Here is a 26,198-nt window from a genome sequence, read left to right on the forward strand (position 1 = left end):
AGGCAAACCTCTTGCCCCTTGTCTTTCTGTTGTACCTGCCCTGCCAGCCCTACTCTTGGAGTAAGTAGTTCACCCATGACTTTCTGTTCCTACAGGAAGATTGCCTATAGAGGTAATCCCCATGGAGTCATTCTTTCTCACTGTAGCTGTGTCCTCAGTGTTTCCTTAGCTCTCTTTCCCATTGGCCTTATTTTGTTCCTCAGGTCTTCCTTCCAACCCCCAAAACCCTCCAAAGGAAATGGAGGCCATTAGGTTAGAATGTTCTTCCTTATCCCTACAAATTCCTTTCCATTTTTTTAATATAACAGTTTTATTGAGATAGAATTCATATATCGTACAATCCACCCATTTCAAATATACAGTCAGTGGTTCTCATAGTACATTCCCAGAGTTATGTAACCATCACCATAATCAATTTTAGAACATTTTCATCACCCTAAAAAGAAATCCTGTACCCAACTAACAGCCACTCCCCATTTCCTCCCAGTGCCTCTCCCTAGGCAACCACTTATCTACTTTCTGTCTCTATAGATTTTCCTATTCTGGAAATTTCATGAAAATAAATTTGAAAAAATATATTCTTAAAGGTTGAAACTAATAACTTTTCAAAATTCTCAAACTCTCTGTTTGAGAAATTCTGATTAAAAATGATATTACTTAATCAAATTGACAGACATCTGCAGATATTTCTCAGGGCTCTCACTCTAACATCTCATTTCAGAAATCAGTGAGTGACTGCTGGAAGGTAAGCTCCAGGAGAGCCAGGATTTTTGTCTGTTTTATTAACTGCTGCATCTGCAGTACCTAGTACAGTGCCTGACACATACTAGTGACCTTCTATGGGAATCCATTGATGAATAAGACAGACATGATTCTTGCTGTCTTTGAGCTTAAGTAGACATTAAACAAATGCCCAGTTACAGTTGTGATAAATGCTGTGAGGTATTGGGTGCTGATCATTCAGCTGAGAAGCTTCAAGCTCTAGATATTTTGCCCATTTTCTTTACATGGCCTCTGAACCCAAACCCAGCACTGGTAGAAGACATTATGATTCTGATTTACTCTGGAGAAGACGGGGGGGCCTCATAGATTATGTTCAGTTTGCTGAAAGGTGCTTGCGTTAATGTATGGACTAGAATAGAGTACAAATCAAACAAGAAGGACCATAGACGTGCAGGTAACAGTCAGATCACAAAGTTGTGTATGTACATCTGTCTCATGAACAGGCCTATCAGTTCCCAGCGCTCCTTTCTGAGAGAGGGTAAATCCACCCCCCACCCACCCCCGCCAAATCTGTCAGTGAGGATAAGATGCAGAGGCAGACGGGAACTTCATGCTTGTCTGTGACTTTGACTATTTTGGCTCCTGGTCAGCAATTCCAGCTGTGATATTGTAGATGTATCAAATCTAAATTAGTAAAGCCTTTTGCTATGTGTGTTTCCCCCATGTTATTGGCAGGCTCTCATCATATGGGCAACCAAGCTGAACGGTTCTGTGGACTAAACATTTTTGCCTTATGAATAAAGAAAAAAATTAAGGCTCCAAAGGTTAAATTAACTAGCAGTGCAATAGAAAATAATCGTATTACGGAGCACTGGTATAAAGGATTTGCTAGTTCAAATTATAGCCCATTAAGACACAAATGGTAATAGAATATTTTAAAAATTGTGTTGGATAAAGTATTTTCCAATGTCATTGAAAAATTTTGCAAATGTAACTGGTTTGTGGAAGAGTCTTAATTAAGTTTTTTGAGGTATAATTGTGAAATGGTTTTGATTTCTCAGTCATTATTTTCAACTTGTACTCCTTTCTTCCTGGTGTGGTGGCTCCTTAATGACATCCTAGTCAGATTTTTTTCCCCCATTCATGTTTTGTTTTGTTCTTCTTTTGTAATGCTCTCCAAGGTCATATGGTGGTAGAGCTTCACTTAGAACCTTGGGTCTCTTGATTGTCAGGTTAGTGCTTAGGAGGTCACTGAAATAACTTGGTCAGTTAAGTTTTGGAGCCACAGATCTCAGTTTTCACTTTTAATAAAGCTATCCAGTATTCTTAAGTTTAGGCACAACTATGACATTTAGTTTTAGAATAATAACATAAACCATTTATTGAGTTACTTGCATGTGTACTACTTCACTTAGTTCTCAAAATACCTTATACCATATGTATTACTTTCCTCATTTTATAGATGAAGGAACTGAGGCTGAGAAAGTGAAATGACTTGCTCAGGGTCACATAGTTAGTAAGAGGCAGAGTCTGACTGAAAGGCGGCAGGTTCAGCTCCAGAGCCTGTGTTCTTGACATTCTGCTGCATACCTTTCAGCACTGTGGTAGTACTTGCTTTACATTATCTGGAAGAAGAATTAAACCCAGTATTTTTTTTTTTAGTGGAAAAATCTCTATAAGGGTATACAGTGTTACATATGACATGCTTAATACCATATATAATATGTGTACATACACATATAAATGCATACTTTCAGGTAACAGTGATATTCTGAAGCTGGCTCACATCAGCTTGGGAGAGCCAGTGGTACACATTTCTTCCCAACTTTGTAGTTGGTGACTTTACCTTGGCACCTTGCAATCAATCAGCCATGATGGTAGTATTTACACCACAGGAATCTGCAAACACTACCAGTCAGGCTTTTTGTTTGTTTGTATTTTCTGGAAAGTTGGCTGTTAAACATTTATTAGCAGTGTGTAAGTGGAACTGTTATATCCTTTGAAGGATATATAAGAGGCTAGTAACACAGATTCCCCTAGGGAGGGAACTGTCGAACCCAGTATTTTTATAGTGAGGAAATTAGACAAGAGTATAGAAAAAACCTCATGGTTGATGAGAATTAAACTTTGTATGAATTAATAGTACCTTTAATACTGCTATCAAGTCTTTCAGTGTCTTGGCAGTGTGACTGGCACAGTGAATTGAAGTGTCCAGGCAAAGTATACTGCTTTCTGACCTTCTCTTCTAGCATTATAATATATCATGAAGACTAAGTGAGAGAAAGGACAGCAAGAGTTTGTAAAAAATATAGATAATTACAACAATGCATATCAGTCATTGCACTGATGACTGGTTTCTGCTTTGTTCTGCTACCATATTCTTAACACCCTGGATGGGGATCTAATAGTCAATTGAGAAACAATGCTGTTTCTCAGAGTTTTTCTTTCCATAAAGTATTGCTTTATTTCTGCTATACCACACAACTAAACACCTTTAGATCCCTGTGAAAAACAAAGAAACGCCTTCACAGTAATGGGATGAAATGGTAAAAACACGTCTTGAGTAAATTTATATTTGAGACATATGAGTAGAATTTGCTATTACTCTATAAAAAGTCCTTTAGTTATTTCTAGAGTTCACATTTTCAGAATCACTGTGCTGCAGTCTTCATTTCATCAAGATGATCTGGATTGTAATTTATATCAGAGCTATTATTATCAGGAAGTTGTCTTATTTTTTATTTCCATGCTGGTAGTCAAATGTAGATCAGGAAATTTGAATCTGTTCTTTAAGAAGTATTTCTTTGAAGAGATATGGAACTAAAACCCATTTTATTCCTGAAAGTTAGTATACATATTATATGTATTAATGGGAATTCCCTGCTGGTCCAGTGGTTAAGACTCGGCATGTTCACTGCCATGGGCCCAGGTTCGATTCCTGGTCGGGGAACTAAGATCCCATAAGCTGCATGGCACAGCCAAAAAAAGGAAACAACAAAACTATTTTTGCGTGTTTTTTTCCAGATGATTTTCACTGGGAAAATTACTTGAAAGAGACTGGATCTTTAAGTGCTCCTTCGGAGTGTTTCAGACAGGTATGCCAAAATTCTGTAGATGTCCTGTTGTATATATTGATGTAAACTATTAACTTGTTGAGGGGTGCCTGTGTGATTGTTAGGTTCTAGTAGTGTGAGGAGATAGTGGGATTGTGGTAGTGCTGCTTAAGAACCAGATGGTCTCTTTGCATCCATTCATTAAGAATTTACTTTATGTCAGATCTGGAGAGAAAGACAGACATGTAAATAATTAATTATGAAAAGTGTGGTAACTATACTCGGAGGGCTTACAGAAGAGGTGGCTATCTGAGGTGGTTGGGATGAGGGGAGGGATATTCCAGGCAGAGAGAACATCCAAAGCAAAGGCACGTGGGTGTAAAAGAACCTGAGTGTTAAGGGATGGTATGGGATGGCTGAAGCACAAAGTGGGTAGAAGTGATAGTATGGGAATGAGATTAAGGTGCGGTGGCTTTTAACCTGTACTGAGGATTTGGACTTTATGTTAGGCAGTGGTGAGCTGCCGTTCGGCTTATTTTAAGGGGAATGGCCTAATCATATTCTTACTTTAGAAAGCCACTCAGGATGCATTTTTGAGGCTGTATTTGGGTTGCCTGGAAGTGGGCAGATGAGTAAGACCAGCAGTGGGCAGCCAAGTCAGGCTGCATGTCAAGCCAAGGAGAGGGTTTGGAGAAGATCTTTTTCTTAACCCTTATAACTCTTACTTTGTTCACCAACTGCTGTGACTGTTACTTAAAACGTTCCTCGCGTGTTCTGGTACATAACTGACCATTTGATTTTCTTATAGTTGATGCGTTTTAACAGAATTTTACTTATATGTGTGTATATATATAGTCCAAGATTCCACCAGCTAATGACTTCAAAGTTGGTATGAAATTGGAAGCCCATGACCCTCGCAATATGACTTCAATATGTATCGCCACAGTCGTTGGAATTACTGGTGCCAGGCTACGTTTAAGACTGGACGGTAGTGACAACAGAAATGATTTTTGGCGGCTTGTTGATTCTCCGGACATACAGCCTGTTGGGACATGTGAAAAGGAGGGGGACTTACTTCAGCCTCCACTGGGTAAGAATAAACAGTTTTTAAAATAACATATTCTTGTTAATGTAATATTCAATAGAAATAATTTTAACTAGCCTTTTAAAAATCTCTTCTTCTGGGCATTCTTACAAATAGATAGTCAGGTGGTTACTGTGGAGAATGTATGAGAAAGTAACTCAGTACCATATGTTATAGAGTTTCACCTAAGTACATACTTGGCATTTGTGTGCTAAAGGTTCCCCACTCCAGAGCAAGACTCATTCTGCCTTAAAACTTGAAATGTCAAAAACAGCTCTACTGGATTACTCATGCAGATTCAGAAACCCTTCTGGGGGAGAAGTTTGTAGCATTTGATATGAGTCACTTCCTCCCTCAATATTGTCTAATGAGCCATTCATCATTTTTGGTATGGGGATGAGCACAGCAGAAGGGTATGATTTTACATCGGGACTCCAGTTTCAGACTTGGGAATTTCATTACACCTATGTGGGAAGAAGTCACGGTGAGAGGGATAGGAGTCAGTACATATAGATCTTTGAAAAGGAGGAGATGGATGGAACTCTTCAGCAAAGGTTTTTAATACAAAGCTCTCAATTTTGACCAAGTTTTTAAAAGGTAAGAAGTGTGTGACACTAATTTTGTGCAAAAATTTTCTCTTTTAAAGAGTACCATGGTATTCTGTAGAATGTAAGGATTTAGTTTATTCTGCATTCTGAGTGAATGGTGGGTATTGGTTTTTGTTTCTTCTTTACAATGCTAAAAATGAAAATTCTCTATTATAAAGCACAGTGAGAGAATGGATTTTTTTGTCTCCTACTAGTGAAAAGTTCCCTGAGAACCAAAAATGTAAGATAATAATAACTACTCTTTTAGCAATATCTTTTTATACTGTCCTTGCTGTAATTGTTACTTATTCCTAATTTGGTTTAAAATATTTGAAAAAACTAATCAGAGATGTGTTATTCCAAGAAGATGGTTTAGGGTGTATGTATTTTATGCTTTTCCCCTTTTCTTTCTTCATATCATTCACATTTTTCGTTGTTTATTTTTATAGTATTTCTTAAATCATACAGAATTCTGTAAGAGACATAATATAAACCTGAGGCTTAGTGCTTCTCTGTTTGGATTTTATTTCTCTGTTTACAACATGATACTATGTGTTTGTATTTTGTTTAAAGGAAACATAGCTATTGTGATTGTCAGCATTTCAAACACATAACCAAGTTTATAATCATTCTTTTTTCAGATTACTTTTAGAGTTTATTAATTAAAAATATGAAATACATAGCAATACACGCTGATTAGTATGTATTTTGACAGCACATAATAAAAAAATACAGTTTTTGCCAATTTGCTCATCAGGCGCTTTTGAATAGTTTCCGTTTTAATATAACACAACTTATTTCATTTTCCTTTTTAAAAGGTTTATTTAAACCTTAAAGGTTATTATTTAAAAGGTTTTTTTTGTTTTTTTTGTTTTTTTTTTGGCTGCGTTGGGTCTTTGTTGCTGCGCATGGGCTTTCTCTAGTTGTGGCGAGCGGGGGCTACTCTTCGTTGTGGTGCATGGGCTTCTCATTGCAGTGGCGTCTCTTGTTGTGGAGCACAGGCCCTAGGCACCCAGGCTTCAGTAGTTGCAGCACGCAGGCTCAGTAGTTGCGGCACACAGGCCCTAGAGTGCGTGGGCTCAGTAGTTGCAGTGCATGGGCTCTAGGGCATGCAGGCTTCCGTAGTTGTGGCGTGTGGGCTCAGTAGTTGTGGCACACAGGCTTAGTTGCTCCGTGACATGTGGGGTCTTCCTGGACCAGGGATCGAACCCATGTCCTCTGCATTGGCAGGCGCATTCTTAACCACTGTGCCACCAGGGAAGTCCCTAAAAGGTTTTTTTAAAGTTTCACCATACATGGAGAAAAGTGTACAGCTTATAAATGAGCACACTTGTATAACCAACACCCAAATCAAGAAATAGAACATTGTCAGCACCCTAGAAGCCCCATTCCTGCTGATCCCCAGTCATATCCTCCTCCTTCCCAAAGGTAACTACTGTCCAGACTTCCTAATATCATGGATTAGTTTTATCTGTGTTTGAATTTTTAACATGCACTTTGATCTTTTTTGACCTTTTAATCTATGTTTGACTTTAGGCAATTAAAGAATTAAGAAAAATGCTAAATTAAAAAAGAAAATCGTGGTACATCATGTAATAGGATAAGATGGGGGTTAAGAGAAAGACATAAGGACCAGAGAATGATTCTTATGCACTATTCTAACCACAGTGTGGAGAATCCATGCTGTGGATAACTATTTATTAGATATCACTAATAATACTGATTTATTTTAAGAGAGTGTGTAACAACCCTCCCCCATTTTTCCCTAGCAACAATTATTTTCCTAGTCAGATTAAGGGTGTTTTGGTACATGATTATTATAGGATGACTTTCTGTCTGAAATTCCTTGCATATTTTATCCTGTTGATGGACCCACTGCCAATGTGATTCATGTGCCTCCCTATCTTAATGCATGTATTCATCAGGGATGCATGCCAAGTTCTCACCAATTCTGGCATCAAGGGAGGCAAGTGTTGCATGTAACAGATTGCCCCCAGAAAATACTAAAACTAGCAGATGGTTGCTCCCCGCTGCACATGCCAGATGCTGTGATATTCACCATTAATTGATGAGATCTCTAGAGAAGACACCTGTTGAGTCTATTTTGATAGTACCTGATACAAGTTCTAAGATAAGATCATTTAGTGTGAGCAAAGATTACTAACGTGAGAGCTGTCTTTTTTCCCAATATAATGTATGAAAAATTTCAAACCTACAAAAAAGGTGAAAGAATTTTACAGTGAACACCCACATACCCACTACCTAGGCTCTACCGGTTATCATTTTACTATACTTGCTTTATCACTTATCTGTCCATCTGTCCTCCTGTCGATTCATCAGTCCATCATATTTTTAAATGCACTTCAGGATAAGTTATTGACATCAGTGCATTTCTCCTAAATACGTTTGCATGCATATCATTAACTAGAGTTCACTGTTTATTTACAGGTTTTTTCCTTTTGAGGCGAAATTTACTTATGGTGAAATGCACCATCATAAGTGTACATTTGCTGAGTTTGACAGAAAACTGTCTTTTGGAAAGGAAATAAGGCAGGGGTTCTGAGGAAAAGGAGGGACTGGAAGTCTTTTGCAGCCTTTTTACCCTGCGTGTGTGGTTGTTGGTGGGGAATGGAAGCTCTCCTGGGCTCTGGCTTGGATTTCTCCTAGTAGTATGGCCCATTCCCAACATATATGTGTATGTTGGTGAACCCTAGCTAGTGGCTTCTTTAAGATGAGAATTTCTACCCCCACTGTAGCATTCTTGTTTAATAGTACAGTGGATACAGTAGCACTGATTGGAGGGTGCACCAGCTCCTCTTGCCCATTTCCTGAGTTCCTCAATAAGAAAGTCATTCTCTGGAGGAGAATGGTAAATGAAACATTTTTTTAAATACCAACTTGCTGTAATATCACAGGGAGGCTTTTTAAAATTGATTTCTGCTTTATTTTATAAAATAGGGTACCAGATGAACACATCATCTTGGCCAATGTTCCTCTTGCGAACACTGAGTGGATCTGAAATGGCACCTGCAGCATTCTTTAAGAAGGTGAGAAAGATGTTATGAAAAGCTTCCATCAACTGGGCTGTGGTTTTATTGTTTCAGTGGGTGCTTAAATGCTTTGTCTTCTCTGATATGGAAAGCAAAAATGCTTTTAAAATTACTTGATTGGCAAGTGTATTAGTCTGCTCGGGCTGCTGTAGCAAAGTACCACAGACTGGGTGGCTTAAATTACTGATATTTATTTTTTCACATTTCTGGAGGCAAGAAGTCCAAGATCAAAGTGTCATCAGGGTTGGTTTCTGGTGAGGCGTCTCTTCTCAGCTTATCGTCTTTTCGCTCTGTCCTCACATGGCCTCTTCTCTGTGCATGCATGGAAGAGAGGGATCTTTGGTTTCCCTTTCTCTAGAAAAGACACTAGTCCTATGGGCTTAGGGCCCCACCGTTAGGACCTCACTTAACCTTTATTACCTCCTTAAATGTCCTGTTTCTAAATATAGTCACATTGGGAGTTAGGGCTTCAAATTATGAATTTTGGGAAGATGTAACTCAGTCCATAACAGTGGCTTGAACAGAAATTTATTTTCTCACAGCTCTGGAGGCTAGAAGTTGAGATCAAGGTGTCAGCAGGCTTGGTTTCTTTTGAGGCCCCTCTCCTTGGTTTATAGATAGTCGTCTTCTCTTTGGGAGGAAAAGATACATGAGCTATGTATCTGCATCCTAACTTCCTCCTCTTATGAGGACATTGGTCATATTGGATTAGGGCCCACCATAATGGCCTTATTTTAACTTAATTATCTCTTTAAAGACCCTATCTCCAAATACAATCACATTCTGAGGTACTGGGGTTAGGACTTAAACATATGAATTTTGGTTGGGTGGGCGGTGAGACATAGAGACACAATTCAGCCCGTAACAGCAAGTCATAAAAAAAGGCTCAGTTTTAATCATCCAGTAGTCAAAATGAATTAGTACCTTCTTTCTTGACCTCAGATACAAAAAGGGGTACTCTACTGGAAGCAAATGTTTGTTATTATTTTTTATGTACCTTCGGAAGTGAAGCTTCGCCTCAGTTTGCTATGTTACTCGTCTCTTTGATATCGGAGAAAATGATGGGACAAAAAAACCACTTGAAAGTTACTTGGAGAGATTTGGTTGCAGAAGTAAAAGAATGTTATAAACAGTCATCAGAAAGAATTTGTTATAAGGAAATACTTGTTATATAACAAAGACGGAAAATTCCAAAAATAGTTCATGCTCTTGAGAAAATGTTGAAAGAGTACACTGTGTTAAGAAACAATGAATGAAAGCCAAGTTTTAGCTAAATTATGGGTCAAAATATTTCTTTCTCACTCTCTGTCCTCATTGTTTTCTCAGTCACTTAAATTTTATTACAGCCATTCATATTAGGAATGGTAAACATTGATTGTAGGTTTTAAAAACTTTTCAAGAAGATTAAAGATATAAAGATGTGCAGTGTCAATTGACATGATTCCTGCATTGCAAAGAAAAAATCTTTGAGTATAGCTTTGAGCAGCATGAATGCTGTAAGTGGGCTTGCCCTACCAGCAAGGGGCACAGGTGAATGCAATCCCTTTGGGCATTGTGTAAAGCACATGTGAGGATAGCTAACAACAAAAGAGATGTTTAGTAGTAGTCTTTATTAAATACTTATTAGCTTAGGCTGTGGCTTTAGAAAAGCCACTGGATCTATTTTACTTATTAAGTTGCTTTATCAGCTAGTCACATGCCACATGTCACATTATATTTTTCATTTTTAAAATTATAAAAGTAATTCATCTTTGTGTGGGGGGAAAAATCAAACTATATACTTAACTAAAGTGAAAAATGAGTGTCCATTTATCCCGTCCATTCCTCCATTCTACTGTTCTCTCCAAAATGTTCTTCTTGACCTTTATCTGTGCATTCACAAGCATATATGGGCTTTTATTTCTTAAACATAAATTGGAATATATTTTGTGATTTAGTTTTTCCCCTAAAATAGGGATTTTTTGAAATTTCCATTTCATTTCATATATATTTTAGGTTGTATTGTGCTCTTCTGTGGTATGGATTACCTTAAGTGGTTTAACCTCTCCCTAAGGATTGATGTTTAGGTGTCTCCATATTCTTGCTTAAATCATCTACAGTGGACACTCTTATAGAATGTTCTATAGTTCATATAGAACTTTTTATATAAGTGTAAATGCCTACATTCTTAGAATTCCTGGTTCAAAGGGAATGTATGCTTTAAGTGTTGAAATATACTGTTAAATTGCACCTTAAAAGGGTGTTCCAGACTATGCTCCAGTATTAGTGTATAGATATATTCGTATTCCCACACCTTTACTAGCAATGAATATTGTCTATCTTTTAAAATTTTGTGAATCTTTTTTTGGAGGTGGGAATGGTAATGGTATCCCATTGTAATTTGCATTGAAGTGATTACCAGTGAAATTGAACTTTTAAAATGTGTTTAATGGCCTTTTATTTTTCTGTGAATCGCCTGATTATAGCCTTTGCCTTTTTTCTACTGGATTTCTTTTCTTACTCTTACTGATTTGTGGGGTGCTCTTTTCAGCCAAGCTTGGAACTTGGCCAGGAGCCATCTTAAATCCTCACTCCTCCTTGACCCTGGCCTCTGGATAGCCAATTAATTAGGAAGGCCCACCTACTTAGCTTGCTAATTATTTCTTTGTTGTGTCTCTTCTTTCTAACCTTAATACCACTGCCCCTTGTGCAGGCTTTCCTCTTGCCTAGACTGTTCAACTAGCCTTATAACTGCCTATAATTGTCACCCTTAAACACAACTGCTAGAAGTATCTGATACAGAAGCCATATCATCACATCATTCCATACTTAAAACTCCTTTGAAGTTCCCATTTGCATTCAGGATGAAGTATAAGTTTGTTAATATGGCCTTTAAGGTGCTCTGTGATCTGCTTTACAGTTGCCACTTCTTGCTTTGGATTTTATGTTCTAAATTGCTTATAGTAGCCTGTCCATACCATATTCCTTTTTTTAGGCTGATTATCTCTGGTTAATTCCTATTTTTATTTTAAGATTCATTTCAGGCATTAAATTCCCCAGGATACCTTCCCTATTTTTGCCTCTGTATTCTTATACTTCTGTAGCACCTTGTGCATATGTCAGTCATTTTTTAAAATTTATTTATTTATTTATTTATTTATGGCTGTGTTGGGTCTTCATTGCTGCATGCGGGCCTTTCTCTAGTTGCGTCGAGCAGAGGCTACTCTTCATTGTGGTGCGCGGGCTTCTCACGGCGGTGGCTTTTCTTGTTGTGGAGCACGGGCTCTAGGTGCACGGGCTTCAGTAGTTGTGGCTCGCGGGCTCTAGAGCACAGGCTCAGTAGTTGTGGTGCATGGACTTAGTTGCACCACAGCATGTGGAGTCTTCCCGGACCAGGGCTTGAACCTGTGTCCCCTGCATTGGCAGGCAGATTCTGTCTTGTCTTGTTTTGTTTTGTTTTGTTTTGTTTGTGATACGCGGGCCTCTCACTGTTGTGGCCTCTCCCGTTGCGGAGCACAGGCTCCAGACGCACAGGCTCAGTGGCCATGGCTCACGGGCCCAGCCGCTCCACAGCATGTGGGATCTTCCTGGACCGGGGCACGAACCCGTGTCCCCTGCATCGGCAGGTGGACTCTCAACCACTGCGCCACCAGGGAAGCCCGGCAGGCGGATTCTTAACCACTGCGCCACCAGAGAAGTCCCCCATATGTCAGTCTTTGTGGTTATTGGATTATATTATTATTTTCACTGTCTCTTGGTTCCTAGACTGTGAGTTCGTTTTGAAAAGTTAACATGGCTTTGTATTTGCAGTGCCTATCATACGTCCTGGTATGTACTTGTTTGTTCGATGAATAAAGAAAGGATGGGGGAGTACAGGAGATGAATACATAGAGAGGGAGAAGGTAGGTTTAGTTTTCGACATGTTGAAGTGCCTCTGGGAAGTTTGAGGAGGAATGACTACCACCAGACATTAGACATAAAGTATTTAGAACTTAGAAATAAGGTTTGGCTTGGGTACGTGGATTTGGGAGTTTTTAGCTTAAATGGTAGGGGTGGAAGCCTTGAGCATGAATGAGGTAGTCCAAAGAGAATATATAGAAGGAGAAGAGAAGAGTGTCAAGTTTAGAACCTTGAGAAATACCCACTCACCTTTATGATGTATAAGTACCCATATCAGGTACTTAGTAGAGGTCAGTTAAAAGGAAAGCTGATTCTTGACTATTTGGTAGATAGGAAGTTCTTCAGTTACATTAGCAAGAACTGAAGACCAGCTGAAAAGTGTCCTCAGATAGAGTTAAATTTGTAATTGTGGGGGCAGAATATTGATAGAGTTCATTCCTGATGGCCTCGATTTACTCTGAAATAGGAAACTGACAAAGGCCGGAGGGAAGGATTCATACATAGATGGAAAGTCTACTATATTCCAACACCAAGGCAGAGAGCTTACTCTGTGGTTTGGGAGAAAGTCAGTTAACAAATAAAGTAATGAATGTATAGTGAGGAAACATTATTGGTCTTAAGGCAAATGATAAAGGTTTGGAATAGCTGCCATGTAGGATGGGAGAGGGATCGACCTAGGGACATACGACAGTATTTTGGAGGGTTCACCTGAGAATGAAGACTAAATATGTGTAGCACTACATGTAGTAAGCATGTGGGACTTTTCTCCAGCAGTGCTTGGCAACTGAGAATAAATAGTAAAGTGGATGGTGATATTGAACTAAGGTTTGGAGGTAACAGAACAAGGACAAGGGGATAAGTTGGTTTGGGGTGCTGAGAAGAAAGTGGTGATATGATGCTCTGTAACCTGGACGTGAACGGGTGTGATAGAATGTTAGAGTGTTTGGTCCTCTTCTCTTCTTTTTTTAAAAAAAATAATTTATGTATGTATGTATGTATGTATGTATGTATGTATGTATGTATGTATGTATGTATTTGGCTGTGCTGGGTCCTAGCTGCAGCACGTGGGACCTTTGTTGCTGTGTGCAGGATCTTTGTTATGGCACGCGGATTCTTAGTTGCGGCATGCATGTGGGATCTAGCTCCCTGACCATGGATCGAACCTGGGCCCCCCACATTGGGAGCGCAGAGTCTCAACCCCTGGACACCACCAGGGAAGTCCCCTCTTCTCTTCTTTATACAGTGAAACGGGACGTTTTGGGTTATCACAACTGTGTGTGTATGTGGGTGCTACTTATACCTAGTGAATAAAGATCAGGGATGCTACTAAACATCCTACACTGCACAGAACAGCCCCTACAACAGAATGTTCTGGTCCCAAATGACAGTAGTGTCATGTTCGAGAAACTCTGATCTGTATTAATTCCTTGCTGATCTCATCTAATTCCTGGCTTTAAATACAGTTTATATGCAGATGACTTTCAAATTTATATTTCCGCTCCAGACCTTTTGCTCCCAGCTCAGACTTGTATATCCAGCCTACCTACTCAGTATCCCTACTTGGATGTCTAACAGACATGTCAAACTGCTCTACCTGCAGCCTTTCCCATATCAGGGAGTAGCAACTATCCTTCCATTTGCTTCTGCCAAAAACCTTGGCGATCATTTCTGTCGCACACTACATCCAGTCCATATGGAAACCCTATTTGCTCTACCTTCAAAATATATTTGAAATCCAACCACTTCTTGCCATCTCCGTTGCTATCTGGCTGGAACAAGCTGCCTTTATCTCTCACTTGGATTACTGTGGTAACCTCTTCATAGATCTCTTTATTTATAACCTTACAGTCTGTACTCAACACAGCAACCAGAGTATTCCATTTAAAACATAAGTGAGGGGCTTCCCTGGTGGCGCAGTGGTTGAGAGTCCGCCTGCCGATGCAGGGGACACGGGTTCGTGACCCGGTCTGGGAAGATCCCACATGCCGCGGAGCGGCTGGGCCTGTGAGCCATGGCCGCTGAGCCCGCGCGTCCGGAGCCTGTGCTCCGCAACGGGAGAGGCCACAACAGTGAGAGGCCCGCGTACCGCAGAAACAAACAAACAAACAAAAAGAAACATAAGTGAGATTATATCACTCCTCTGCTCAAAACCACCCAGGGGGCTCCCTGTTTTACTCAGAGTAAAAGCCAGAGTTCTTACAGTGGCCTCCACAGCTCTACATGATACGACCCGGCACTATCTCTCTGACCTCGTTTCCTACTGCCCACCCACTTGCATACTGCAGTTTAGCCACACTCTGCTTCCTTGTTCTTTGAATATTTCAGACACATCTCCTGTTTTAGGGCCTTGGCCCTGGCTGTTGGCTCTGCCTAGAACACTCTTCCTCTAGATAACTGCATGGTTAATAATCACCTCCTTCAGGCTTCTGTTCACATGTCACCTTCAGATGAGGCTTGTCCTGATTACCCTGTTTACAGTTGCACAACCCCTCCCGTACATTGCTTTCTGGATCTCCCTTTACTCTGCTCTTCCCTCTCTCTCTCTCTCTTTCTTTTTGCAGAGCACTTATCATTTATAACATAGAATATATTTTACTTCTTATGTTCCTCATCTTTCTCTTTACTAGCATGTGAGCACTGCAAGGGTGGGATTTTTATTTTGCTAGCTAATATATATCAAGAACCTTCAGTAGTGTCTGGCATTTAGTAGGCACTCAGTAAATATTTGTAAATGAATAAATGAAGGTTAAAGGACTACAGTTCTTGATGAGGCCAAAGAAGTAATTGATTAAAAGTAAGAAAGTAGAAATTAAGGATAGGAGTTTGTGATCAGAGGTAGACTCTAGGAATATAGCTGTAAACAAAGCTATAAAAAACTCCAGGCTTTATGGAGCTTACCTTCTAGCTTGGTAAATTTATAGTAAACCATAATAAATACATGTGTATTATGTTTGATAGTTGTATATGCTAAGGAGAAGGGACGGTGTCATTTTAGATAGGTTGGCCAGGAAGGTCTTGCTGAGAAGTTGCCATTTGAGTGAAGTTGTGGAGAAAGGGAGAGAATGAACCTTGAGACTACAAGGCTAAGAATATTCCAGGCAGAAGGGTAATGTAGGTAATGCTGAGACTGGCTTCAGTCAGAGGGATATGTGAAAAAGTAGCCTGTAAGGAGAACCATATTGTAGCTAAGCAAGGAGGGAGGTTAAAAGGGCATTCTTTGCTAGCCACCACCTAGAACAGAATCATTTTCTTACAGTAAAAGAAAAGAGAATGATCCCTTGTTTATTTTAGCTATTGCTTTTGCAAATTATATCTTTGTGTTTAGGAAGTCATTCAAGAATGAATGATGACAAACTATATATATATTTTTTTAATTAATTAATTTTTGGGGCTGCATTGGGTCTTTGTTGCTGCGCGTGGGCTTTCTTTAGTTGCGGCGAGTGGGGGCTACTCTTTGTTGTGGTGCACGGGCTTCTCACTGCGGTGGCTTCTCTTGTTGCAGAGCATGGGCTCTAGGCGTGTGGGCTCTAGAGCGCAGGCTCAGTAGTTGTGGCTCACCAGCTTGGTTGCTCCGCGGCATACGGGACCTTCCCGGACCAGGGCTCGAACCTGTATCCCTTGCATTGGCAGGCGGATTCTTAACCACTGCGCCACCAGGGAAGCCCACGAACTATATTCTTTAAAAACATATTTTAGGGCTCGAGCCCTGTTCCGAGAAGATCCAACATTCCGCTGAGCAACTAAGCCCGTGAGCCACAACTGTTGAGCCTGCGTGCCTAGAGCCCATGCTCTGCAACAAGAGAAGCCACCGGAATGAGAAGCCCGCGTGCCACAACGAAAAGTAGCCCCTGCCTGCCGCAACTAGAGAAAGACCGCGCACAGCAACGAAGACCCAAAGCAGCTAAAAATAAATAAATAAGTAAATAAATTTATTTTAAGAAAACAACACATTTTAAAGCAACTTTGGACAGAACACCTACTGAACGCTGGCAGAAGACCCCAGACCTCCCAAAAGGCAAGAAACCCCCACATACCTGGGTAGGGCAAAGCGGAGAGATCCCCACACAGAGGATCGGTGCCGAGCGGCACTCACCAGCCCGAGAGGCTTGTCTGCTCGCCTGCTGGGGCGCGCAGCGCTGGAAGCTGAGGCTCGGGCTTCGGTCAGAGCGCAGGGAGAGGACTGGGGCTGGCGGCGAGAACTCAGCCTGAAGGGGGCTAATGTGCCACAGCTAGCCGGGAGGGAGTCCGGGAAAACTCTGGAGCTGCCGAAGAGGCAAGAGACTTTTTCTTCCCTCTTGGTTTCCTGGTGCGCGAGGAGAGGGGATTAAGAGCGCTGCTTAAAGGGGCTCCACAGACGGGCGCGAGTCGCGACTGAAAGCGCGGAGCCCAGTGACGGGCGTGGGACGCTGGGGCTGCTGCTGCCGCCGCCAAGAAGCCTGTGTGCGAGCGCAGGTCACTGCCCACACCGCCCTTCCGGGAGCCTGTGCAGCCCGCCACTGCCGGGGTCCCGGGATCCAGGGGCGGCTTCCCTGGGAGAACGCACGGCGCGCCTCGGGCTGGTGCAACGTCACGCCGAACTCTGCCGCTGCAGGCTCGCCCCGCACTCCGTGCCCCTTCCTCCCGCCCGGCCTGAGTGAGCCAGAGTCCCCGAAGAGGCTGCTCCTTTAACCCTGTCCTGTCTGAGCGAAGAACAGACGCCCTCCGGCAACCTACACGCAGAGGCGGGGCCAAATCCAAAGCTGAGATCCAGGAGCTGTGAGAACAAAGAAGAGAAAGGGAAACCTCTCCCAGCAGCCTCAGAAGCAGCGGATTAAAGCTCCACAATCAACTTGATGTACCCTGCATCTGTGGAATACATGAATAGACAACACATCATCCCAAATTGAGGAGCCCGGAGTCAGTGCTGTGCCTCTGAGGTGGGAGAGCCAACTTCAGGACACTGGTCCACAAGAGACCTCCCAGCTCCACATAATATCAAACGGCGAAAATCTTCCAGAGATCTCCATCTCAACACCAGCACCCAGCTTCACTCAACGACCAGCAAGCTACAGTGCTGGACACCCTATGCCAAACAACTAGCAAGACAGAAACACAACGCCACCCATTAGCAGAGAGGTGGCCTAAAATCATAAAAAGTCTGCAGACACCCCAAAACACACCACCAGACGTGGACCTGCCCACCAGAAAGACAAGATCCAGCCTCATCCACCAGAACACAGGCACTAGTCCCCTCCACCAGGAAGCTTACACAACCCACTAAACCAACCTTAGCCACTGGGGACAGACACCAAAAACAATGGGAACTACGAACCTGCAGCCTGCAAAAAGGAGACCCCAAACACAGTAACATAAGCAAAATGAGAAGACAGAAAAACACACAGCAGGAGAAGGAGCAAGATAAAAACCCACCAGATCTAACAAATGAAGAGGTAATAGGCAGTCTACCTGAAAAAGAATTCAGAATAATGATGGTAAAGATGATCCAAGATTCTATTTCCCAGATCCAAAATCTTGGAAATAGAATAGACAAAATGCAAGAAACAGTTAACAAGGACCTAGAAGAACTAAAGATGAATCAAGCATCGATTAAAACACAATAACTGAAATAAAAAATACTCTAGATGGGATCAATAGCAGAATAACTGAGGCAGAAGAACGGATAAGTGAGGTGGAAGATAAAATAGTGGAAATAACTGCTGCAGAGAAAAATAAAGAAAAAAGAATGAAAAGAACAGAGGACAGTCTCAGAGACCTCTGGGACAGCATTAAACGCACCAACATTCGAATTATAGGGGTTCCAGAAGAAGAAGAGAAAAAGAAAGGGACTGAGAAAATATTTGAAGAGATTATAGTTGAAAACTTCCCTAATATGGGAAAGGAAATAGTTAATCAAGTCCAGGAGGCACAGAGAGTCCCATACAGAATAAATCCAAGGAGAAATACGCCAAGACACATATTAAACAAACTGTCAAAAATTAAACACAAAGAAATCATATTAAAAGCAGCAAGGCAAAAACAACAAATAACACACAAGGGAATCCCCATCAGGATAACAGCTGATCTCTCAGCAGAAACTCTACAAGCCAGAAGGGAGTGGCAGGACATAATTAAAGTGATGAAGGACAAAAACCTGCAACCAAGATTACTCTACCCAGCAAGGATCTCATTCAGATTTGATGGAGAAATTAAAACGTTTACAGACAAGCAAAAGCTGAGAGAGTTCAGCACCACCAAACCAGCTTTACAACAAATGCTAAAGGAACTTCTCTAGGCAAGAAACACAACAGAAGGAAAAGACCTACAATAACGAACCCAAAACAATTAAGAAAGTGGGAACAGGAACATACATATCGATAATTACGTTAAATGTAAATGGACTAAATGCTCCCACCAAAAGATACAGATTGGCTGAATGGATACAAAAACAAGACCCATATATATGCTGTCTACAAGAGACCCACTTCAGACCTAGAGACACATACAGACTGAAAGTAAGGGGATGGAAAAAGATATTCCATGCAAATGGAAACCAAAAGAAAGCTGGAGTAGCAATTCTCATATCAGACAAAATAGACTTTAAAATAAAGACTATTAGAAGAGACAAGGAAGGACACTACATAACGATAAAGGGATCGATCCAAGAAGAAGATATAACAATTGTAAATATTTATGCACCCAACATAGGAGCACCTCAATACATAAGGCAAATACTAACAGCCATAAAAGGAGAAATCGACAGTAACACAATCATAGTAGGGGACTTTAACACCCCACTTTCACCAATGGACAGATCATCCAAAATGAAAATAAATAAGGAAACACAAGCTTTAAATGATACATTAAACGAGATGGACTTAGTTGATATTTATAGGACATTCCATCCAAAAACAACAGAATACACATTTTTCTCAAGTGCTCATGGAACATTCTCCAGGATAGATCATATCTTGGGTCACAAATCAAGCCTCGGTAATTTTAAGAAAATTGAAATTGTATCAAGTATCTTCTCCGACCACAATGCTATGAGACTAGACATCAATTACAGGAAAAGATGTGTAAAAAATACAAACACATGGAGGCTAAACAATACACTACTCAATAACGAAGTGATCACTGAAGAAATCAAAGAGGAAATTAAAAAATACCTAGAAACAAATGACAATGGAGACACGACGACCCAAAACCTATGGGACGCAGCAAAAGCAGTTCTAAGGGGGAAGTTTATAGCAATACAATCCCACCTTAAGAAACAGGAAGCATTTCGAGTAAACAACCTGACCCTGCACCTAAAGCAATTAGAGAAAGAAGAACAAAAATACCCCAAAGCTAGCAGAAGGAAAGAAATCATAAAGATCAGATCAGAAATAAATGAAAAAGAAATGAAGGAAACGATAGCAAAGATCAACCAAACTAAAAGCTGGTTCTTTGAGAAGATAAACAAAATTGACAAACCATTAGCCAGACTCATCAAGAAAAAAAGGGAGAAGACTCAAATCAATAGAATTAGAAATGAAAAAGGAGAAGTAACAACTGACACTGCAGAAATACAAAAGATTATGAGAGATTACTATAAGCAACTCTATTCCAATAAAATGGACAACCTGGAAGAAATGGACACATTCTTAGAAATGCACAACCTGCCAAGACTGACTCAGGAAGAAATAGAAAATATGAATAGACCAATCACAAGCACTGAAATTGAAACTGTGATTAAAAATCTTCCATCAAACAAAAGCCCAGGACCAGATGGCTTCACAGGTGAATTCTATCAAACATTTAGAGAAGAGCTAACACCTATCCTTCTCAAACTCTTCCAAAATATAGCAGAGGGAGGAACACTCCCAAACTCATTCTACGAGGCCGACATCACCTTGATACCAAAACCAGGCAAGGATGTCACAAAGAAAGAAAACTACAGGCCAATATCACTGATGAACATAGATGCAAAAATCCTCAACAAAATACTAGCAAACAGAATCCAAGAGCACATTAAAAGGATCATACACCATGATCAAGTGGGGTTTATCCCAGGAATGCAAGGATTCTTCAATATACGCAAATCAATCAATGTAATACACCATATTAACAAGTTGAAGGAGAAAAACCATATGATCATCTCAATAGATGCAGAGAAAGCTTTCGACAAAATTCAACACCCATTTATGATAAAAACCCTGCAGAAAGTAGGTATAGAGGGATCTTTCCTCAACATAATAAAGGCCATATATGACAAACCCACAGCCAACATTGTCCTCAATGGTGAAAAACTGAAACCATTTCCACTAAGATCAGGAACAAGACAAGGCTGCCCACTCTCACCACTCTTATTCAACATAGTTTTGGAAGTTTTAGCCACAGCAATCAGAGAAGAAAAGGAAATAAAAGGAATCCAAATTGGAAAAGAAGAAGTAAAGCTGTCACTGTTTGCAGATGACATGATACTATACATAGAGAATCCTAAAGATGCTACCGAAAAACTACTAGAGCTAATCAATGAATTTGGTAAAGTAGCAGGATATAAAATTAATGTACAGAAATCTCTGGCATTCCTGTACACTAATGATGAAAAATCTGAAAATGAAATCCAGAAAACACTCCCATTTACCATCGCAACAAAAAGAATAAAATATCTAGGAATAAACCTACCTAAGGAGACAAAAGACCTGTATGCAGAAAACTATAAGACACTGATGAAAGAAATTAAAGATGATACAAATAGATGGAGAGATATACCATGCTCCTGGATTGGAAGAATCAATATTGTGAAAATGACTCTACTACCCAAAGCAATCTACAGATTCAATGCAATCCCTATCAAACTACCAATGGCATTTTTCACAGAACTAGAACAAAAAATTTCACAATTTGTTTGGAAAAACAAAAGGCCCCGAATAGCTAAAGCAATCTTGAGAACGAAAAACGGAGCTGGAGGAATCAGGCTCCCTGACTTCAGACTATACTACAAAGCTACAGTAATTAAGACAGTCTGGTACTGGCATAAAAACAGAAAGATAGATCAGTGGATCAGGATAGAAAGCCCAGAGATAAACCCACGCACATATGGCCAACTTATCTTTGATAAAGGAGCCAGGAATGTACAGTGGAGAAAGGACAGCCTCTTCAATGAGTGGTGCTGGGAAAACTGGACAGGGACATGTAAAAGTTTGAGATTAGATCATTCCCTAGCACCATACACAAAAATAAGCTCAAAATGGATTAAAGACTTAAATGTAAGGCCAGAAACTATCAAACTCTTAGAGGAAAACATAGGTAGAACACTCTATGACATAAATCACAGCAAGATCCTTTTGGACCCACCTCCTAGAGAAATGGAAATAAAAACAAAGATAAACAAATGGGACCTAATGAAACTTCAAAGCTTTTGCACAGCAAAGGAAACCATAAACAAGACCAAAAGACAACCCTCAGAATGGGAGAAAATATTTGCAAATGAAGCAACTGACAAAGGATTAATCTCCAAAATTTATAAACAGCTCATGCAGCTCAATAGCAAAAAAACAGACAACCCAATCCAAAAATGGGCAGAAGACTTAAATAGGCATTTCTCTAAAGAAGATATACAGACTGCCAACAAACACATGAAAGAATGCTCAACATCATTAATCATTAGAGAAATGCAAATCAAAACTACAATGAGATATCATCTCACACCAGTCAGAATGGCCATCATCAAGAAATCTAGAAACAATAAATGCTGGAGAGGGTGTGGAGAAAAGGGAACACTCTTGCACTGCTGGTGGGAATGTGAATTGGTACAGCCGCTATGGAGAACGGTATGGAGGTTCCTTAAAAAACTACAAATAGAACTACCATATGACCCAGCAATCCCACTACTGGGCATATACCCTGAGAAAACCATAATTCAAAAAGAGACATGTACCAAAATGTTCATTGCAGCTCTATTCACAATAGCCCGGAGCTGGAAACAACCTAAGTGTCCATCATCGGATGAATGGATAAAGAAGATGTGGCACATATATACAATGGAATATTACTCAGCCATAAAAAGAAACGAAACTGAGCTATTTGTAATGAGGTGGATAGACCTAGAGTCTGTCATACAGAGTGAAGTTAGTCAGAAAGAGAAAGACAAATACCGTATGCTAACACATATATACGGAATTTAAAAAAAAAATGTCATGAAGAACCTAGGGGCAAAACGGGAATGAAGACGCAGACCTACTTGAGAATGGACTTGAGGATATGGGGAGGGGGAAGGGTGGGCTGTGACAAGGCGAAAGAGAGGCATGGACGTGTATACACTACCAAACGTCAGGTAGATAGATAGTGGGAAGCAGCCGCAGAGCACAGGGAGATCAGCTCGGTGCTTTGTGACCGCCTGGAGGGGTGGGATGGGGAGGGTGGGAGGGAGGGAGATGCATGAGGGAAGGGATGTGGGAACAGATGTATATGTATGACTGATTCACTTTGTTATAAAGCAGAAACTAATTAAAAAAATAAATAAATAAACTTAAAAAAAAATGGATAACCAGTGGACCTACTATATAGCACAGGGGACTCTGCTCAATGTTATGTGGCAGCCTGGATGGGAGGGGAGTTTGGGGGAGAATGGGTACATGCATATGTATAGCCGAGTCCCTTTGCTGTGCATCTGAAACTATCACAACATTGTTAATCGGCTATACTCCAATATAAAATAAAAAGTAAAAAAAAAAAAAAAAAAAAAAAAAGAAAAGAAGGGAGAAGACTCAAATGAATAGAATTAGAAATGAAAAAGGAGAAGTAACAACTGACACTGCAGAAATACAAAAGATCATGAGAGATTACTACAAGCAACTCTATGCCAATAAAATGGACAACCTGGAAGAAATGGACAAATTCTTAGAAATGCACAACCTGCCAAGACTGAATCAGGAAGAAATAGAAAATATGAACAGACCAATCACAAGCACTGAAATTGAAACTGTGATAAAAAACCTTCCAAGAAACAAAAGTCCAGGACCAGATGGCTTCACAGGCGAATTCTATCAAGCATTTAGAGAAGAGCTAACACCTATCCTTCTGAAACTCTTCCAAAATATAGCAGAGGGAGGAACACTCCCAAACTCATTCTACGAGGCCACCATCACCTTGATACCAAAACCAGACAAGGATGTCACAAAGAAAGAAAACTACAGGCCAATATCACTGATGAACATAGATGCAAAAATCCTCAACAAAATCTAGCAAACAGAATCCAACAGCACGGATCATACACCATGATCAAGTGGGGTTTATTCCAGGAATGCAAGGATTCTTCAATATATGCAAATCAGTCAACGTGATACACCATATTAACAAATTGAAGGAGAAAAACCATATGATCATCTCAATAGATGCAGAGAAAGCTTTCGACAAAATTCAACACCCATTTATGATAAAAACCCTGCAGAAAGTAGGCATAGAGGGAACTTTCCTCAACATAATAAAGGCCATATATGACAAACCCACAGCCAGCATCGTCCTCAATGGTGAAAAACTGAAACCATTTCCACTAAGATCAGGAACAAGACAAGGTTGCCCACTCTCACCACTCTTATTCAACCTAGTTTTGGAAGTTTTAGCCACAGCAATCAGAGAAGAAAAGGAAATAAAAGGAATCCAAATTGGAAAAGAAGAAGTAAAGCTGTCACTGTTTGCAGATGACATGATACTATACCTAGAGAATCCTAAAGATGCTACCAGAAAACTACTAGAGCTAATCAATGAATTTGGTAAAGTTGCAGGATACAAAATTAATGCACAGAACTCTCTGGCATTCCTATATACTAATGATGAAAAATCTGAAAGTGAAATCAAGGAAACACTCCCAATTACCATTGCAACAAAAAGAATAAAATATCTAGGAATAAACCTCCCTAAGGAGACAAAAGACCTGTATGCAGAAAATTATAAGACCCTGATGAAAGAAATTAAAGATGATACAAATAGATGGAGAGATGTACCATGTTCTTGGATTGGAAGAATCAACATTGTGAAAATGACTCTACTACCCAAAGCAATCTACAGATTCAATGCAATCCCTATCAAACTACCACTGGCATTTTTCACAGAACTAGAACAAAAAATTTCACAATTTGTATGGAAACACAAAAGACCCCGAATAGCCAAAGCAATCTTGAGAACGAAAAATGGAGCTGGAGGAATCAGGCTCCCTGACTTCAGACTATACTACAAAGCTACAGTAATCAAGACAGTATGGTACTGGCACAAAAACAGAAAGATAGATCAATGGAACAGGATAGAAAGCCCAGAGTTAAACCCACGGACATATGGTCACCTTATCTTTGATAAAGGAGGCAGGAATGTACAGTGGAGAAAGGACAGTCTCTTCAATAAGTGGTGCTGGGAAAACTGGATAGGGACATGTAAAAGTATGAGATTAGATCACTCCCTAACACCATACACAAAAATAAGCTCAAAATGGATTAAAGACCTAAATGTAAGGCCAGACACTATCAAACTCTTAGAGGAAAACATAGGCAGAACACTCTATGACATAAATCACAGCAAGATCCTTTTTGACCCACCTCCTAGAGAAATGGAAATAAAGACAAAAATAAACACATGGGACCTAATGAGACTTAAAAGCTTTTGCACAGCAAAGGAAACCATAAACAAGACCAAAAGACAACCCTCAGAATGGGAGAAAATATTTGCAAATGAAGCAACTGACAAAGGATTACTCTCCAAAATTTATAAGCAGGTCATGCAGCTCAATAACAAAAAAACAAACAACCCAATCCAAAAACGGGCAGAAGACCTAAATAGACATTTCTCCACAGAAGATATACAGACTGCCAACAAACACATGAAAGGATGCTCAACATCTTTACTCATTAGAGAAATGCAAATCAAAACTACAATGAGATATCATCTCACACCAGTCAGAATGGCCATCATCAAGAAATCTAGAAACAATAAATGCTGGAGAGGGTGTGGAAAAAAGGGAACCCTCTTGCACTGCTGGTGGGAATGTGAATTGGTACAGCCGCTATGGAGAACGGTATGGAGGTTCCTTAAAAAACTACAAATAGAACTACCATATGACCCAGCAATCCCACTACTGGGCATATACCCTGAGAAAACCATAATTCAAAAAGAGACATGTACCAAAATGTTCATAGCAGCCCTATTTACAATAGCCCGGAGATGGAAACAACCTAAGTGTCCATCATCGGATGAATGGATAAAGAAGATGTGGCACATATATACAATGGAATATTACTCAGCCATAAAAAGAAATGAAATTGAGCTATTTGTAATGAGGTGGATGGACCTAGAGTCTGTCATACAGAGTGAAGTAAGTCAGAAAGAGAAAGACAAATACTGTATGCTAACACATATATATGGAATTTAAGAATAAAAAATGTCATGAAGAACATAGGGGTAGGACAGGAATAAAGACACAGACCTACTAGAGAATGGACTTGAGGATATGGGTAGGGGGAAGGGTAAGCTGTGACAAAGTGAAAGAGCGGCATGGACATATATACACTACCAAACGTAAGGTAGATAGCTAGTGGGAAGCAGCCGCATAGCACAGGGAGATCAGCTCGGTGCTTTGTGACCGCCTGGAGGGGTGGGAAAAAAAAAAAAAAAGAATATAAAGGATGAACTCCAAAATGCTACATTCCAGGTATTTTTATTGCATACATTTGGATTTTTTAAAGTAACCTTTTTAAAGAAAAGCTTGTTTCAAAAGAAGCAAAAAATGCATGTGTTACTTATGCTGGATTTTGACCATTGTATTCCTTATGCACTCTTTGAGGTCAATTGCTATGGTAATTTGCTTTTCATA

At 40.1% G+C, this 26,198-nt stretch overlaps 1 protein-coding gene across 5 annotated transcripts in view; it reads left to right on the forward strand.

Moving 5' to 3' along the window:
- The window catches only part of LOC308609219 (sex comb on midleg-like protein 2), a 142,793-nt gene that overhangs the window by 36,029 nt on the left and 80,566 nt on the right, over positions 1–26,198 (forward strand). For all 5 annotated transcript variants that reach the window (XM_081222842.1, XM_081222839.1, XM_081222838.1 and 2 more), the window contains exons 4-6: positions 3,748–3,818; positions 4,632–4,866; positions 8,406–8,494. In XM_081222842.1, the coding sequence (XP_081078968.1) occupies positions 3,748–3,818; positions 4,632–4,866; positions 8,406–8,494 (395 nt within the window). The remainder of the gene's footprint in view (positions 1–3,747; positions 3,819–4,631; positions 4,867–8,405; positions 8,495–26,198) is intronic.

This window comes from Mesoplodon bidens, assembly GCF_964165515.1.
Source record: "Mesoplodon bidens genome assembly, chromosome: X".
NCBI classification, from domain to species: domain Eukaryota; kingdom Metazoa; phylum Chordata; class Mammalia; order Artiodactyla; family Ziphiidae; genus Mesoplodon; species Mesoplodon bidens.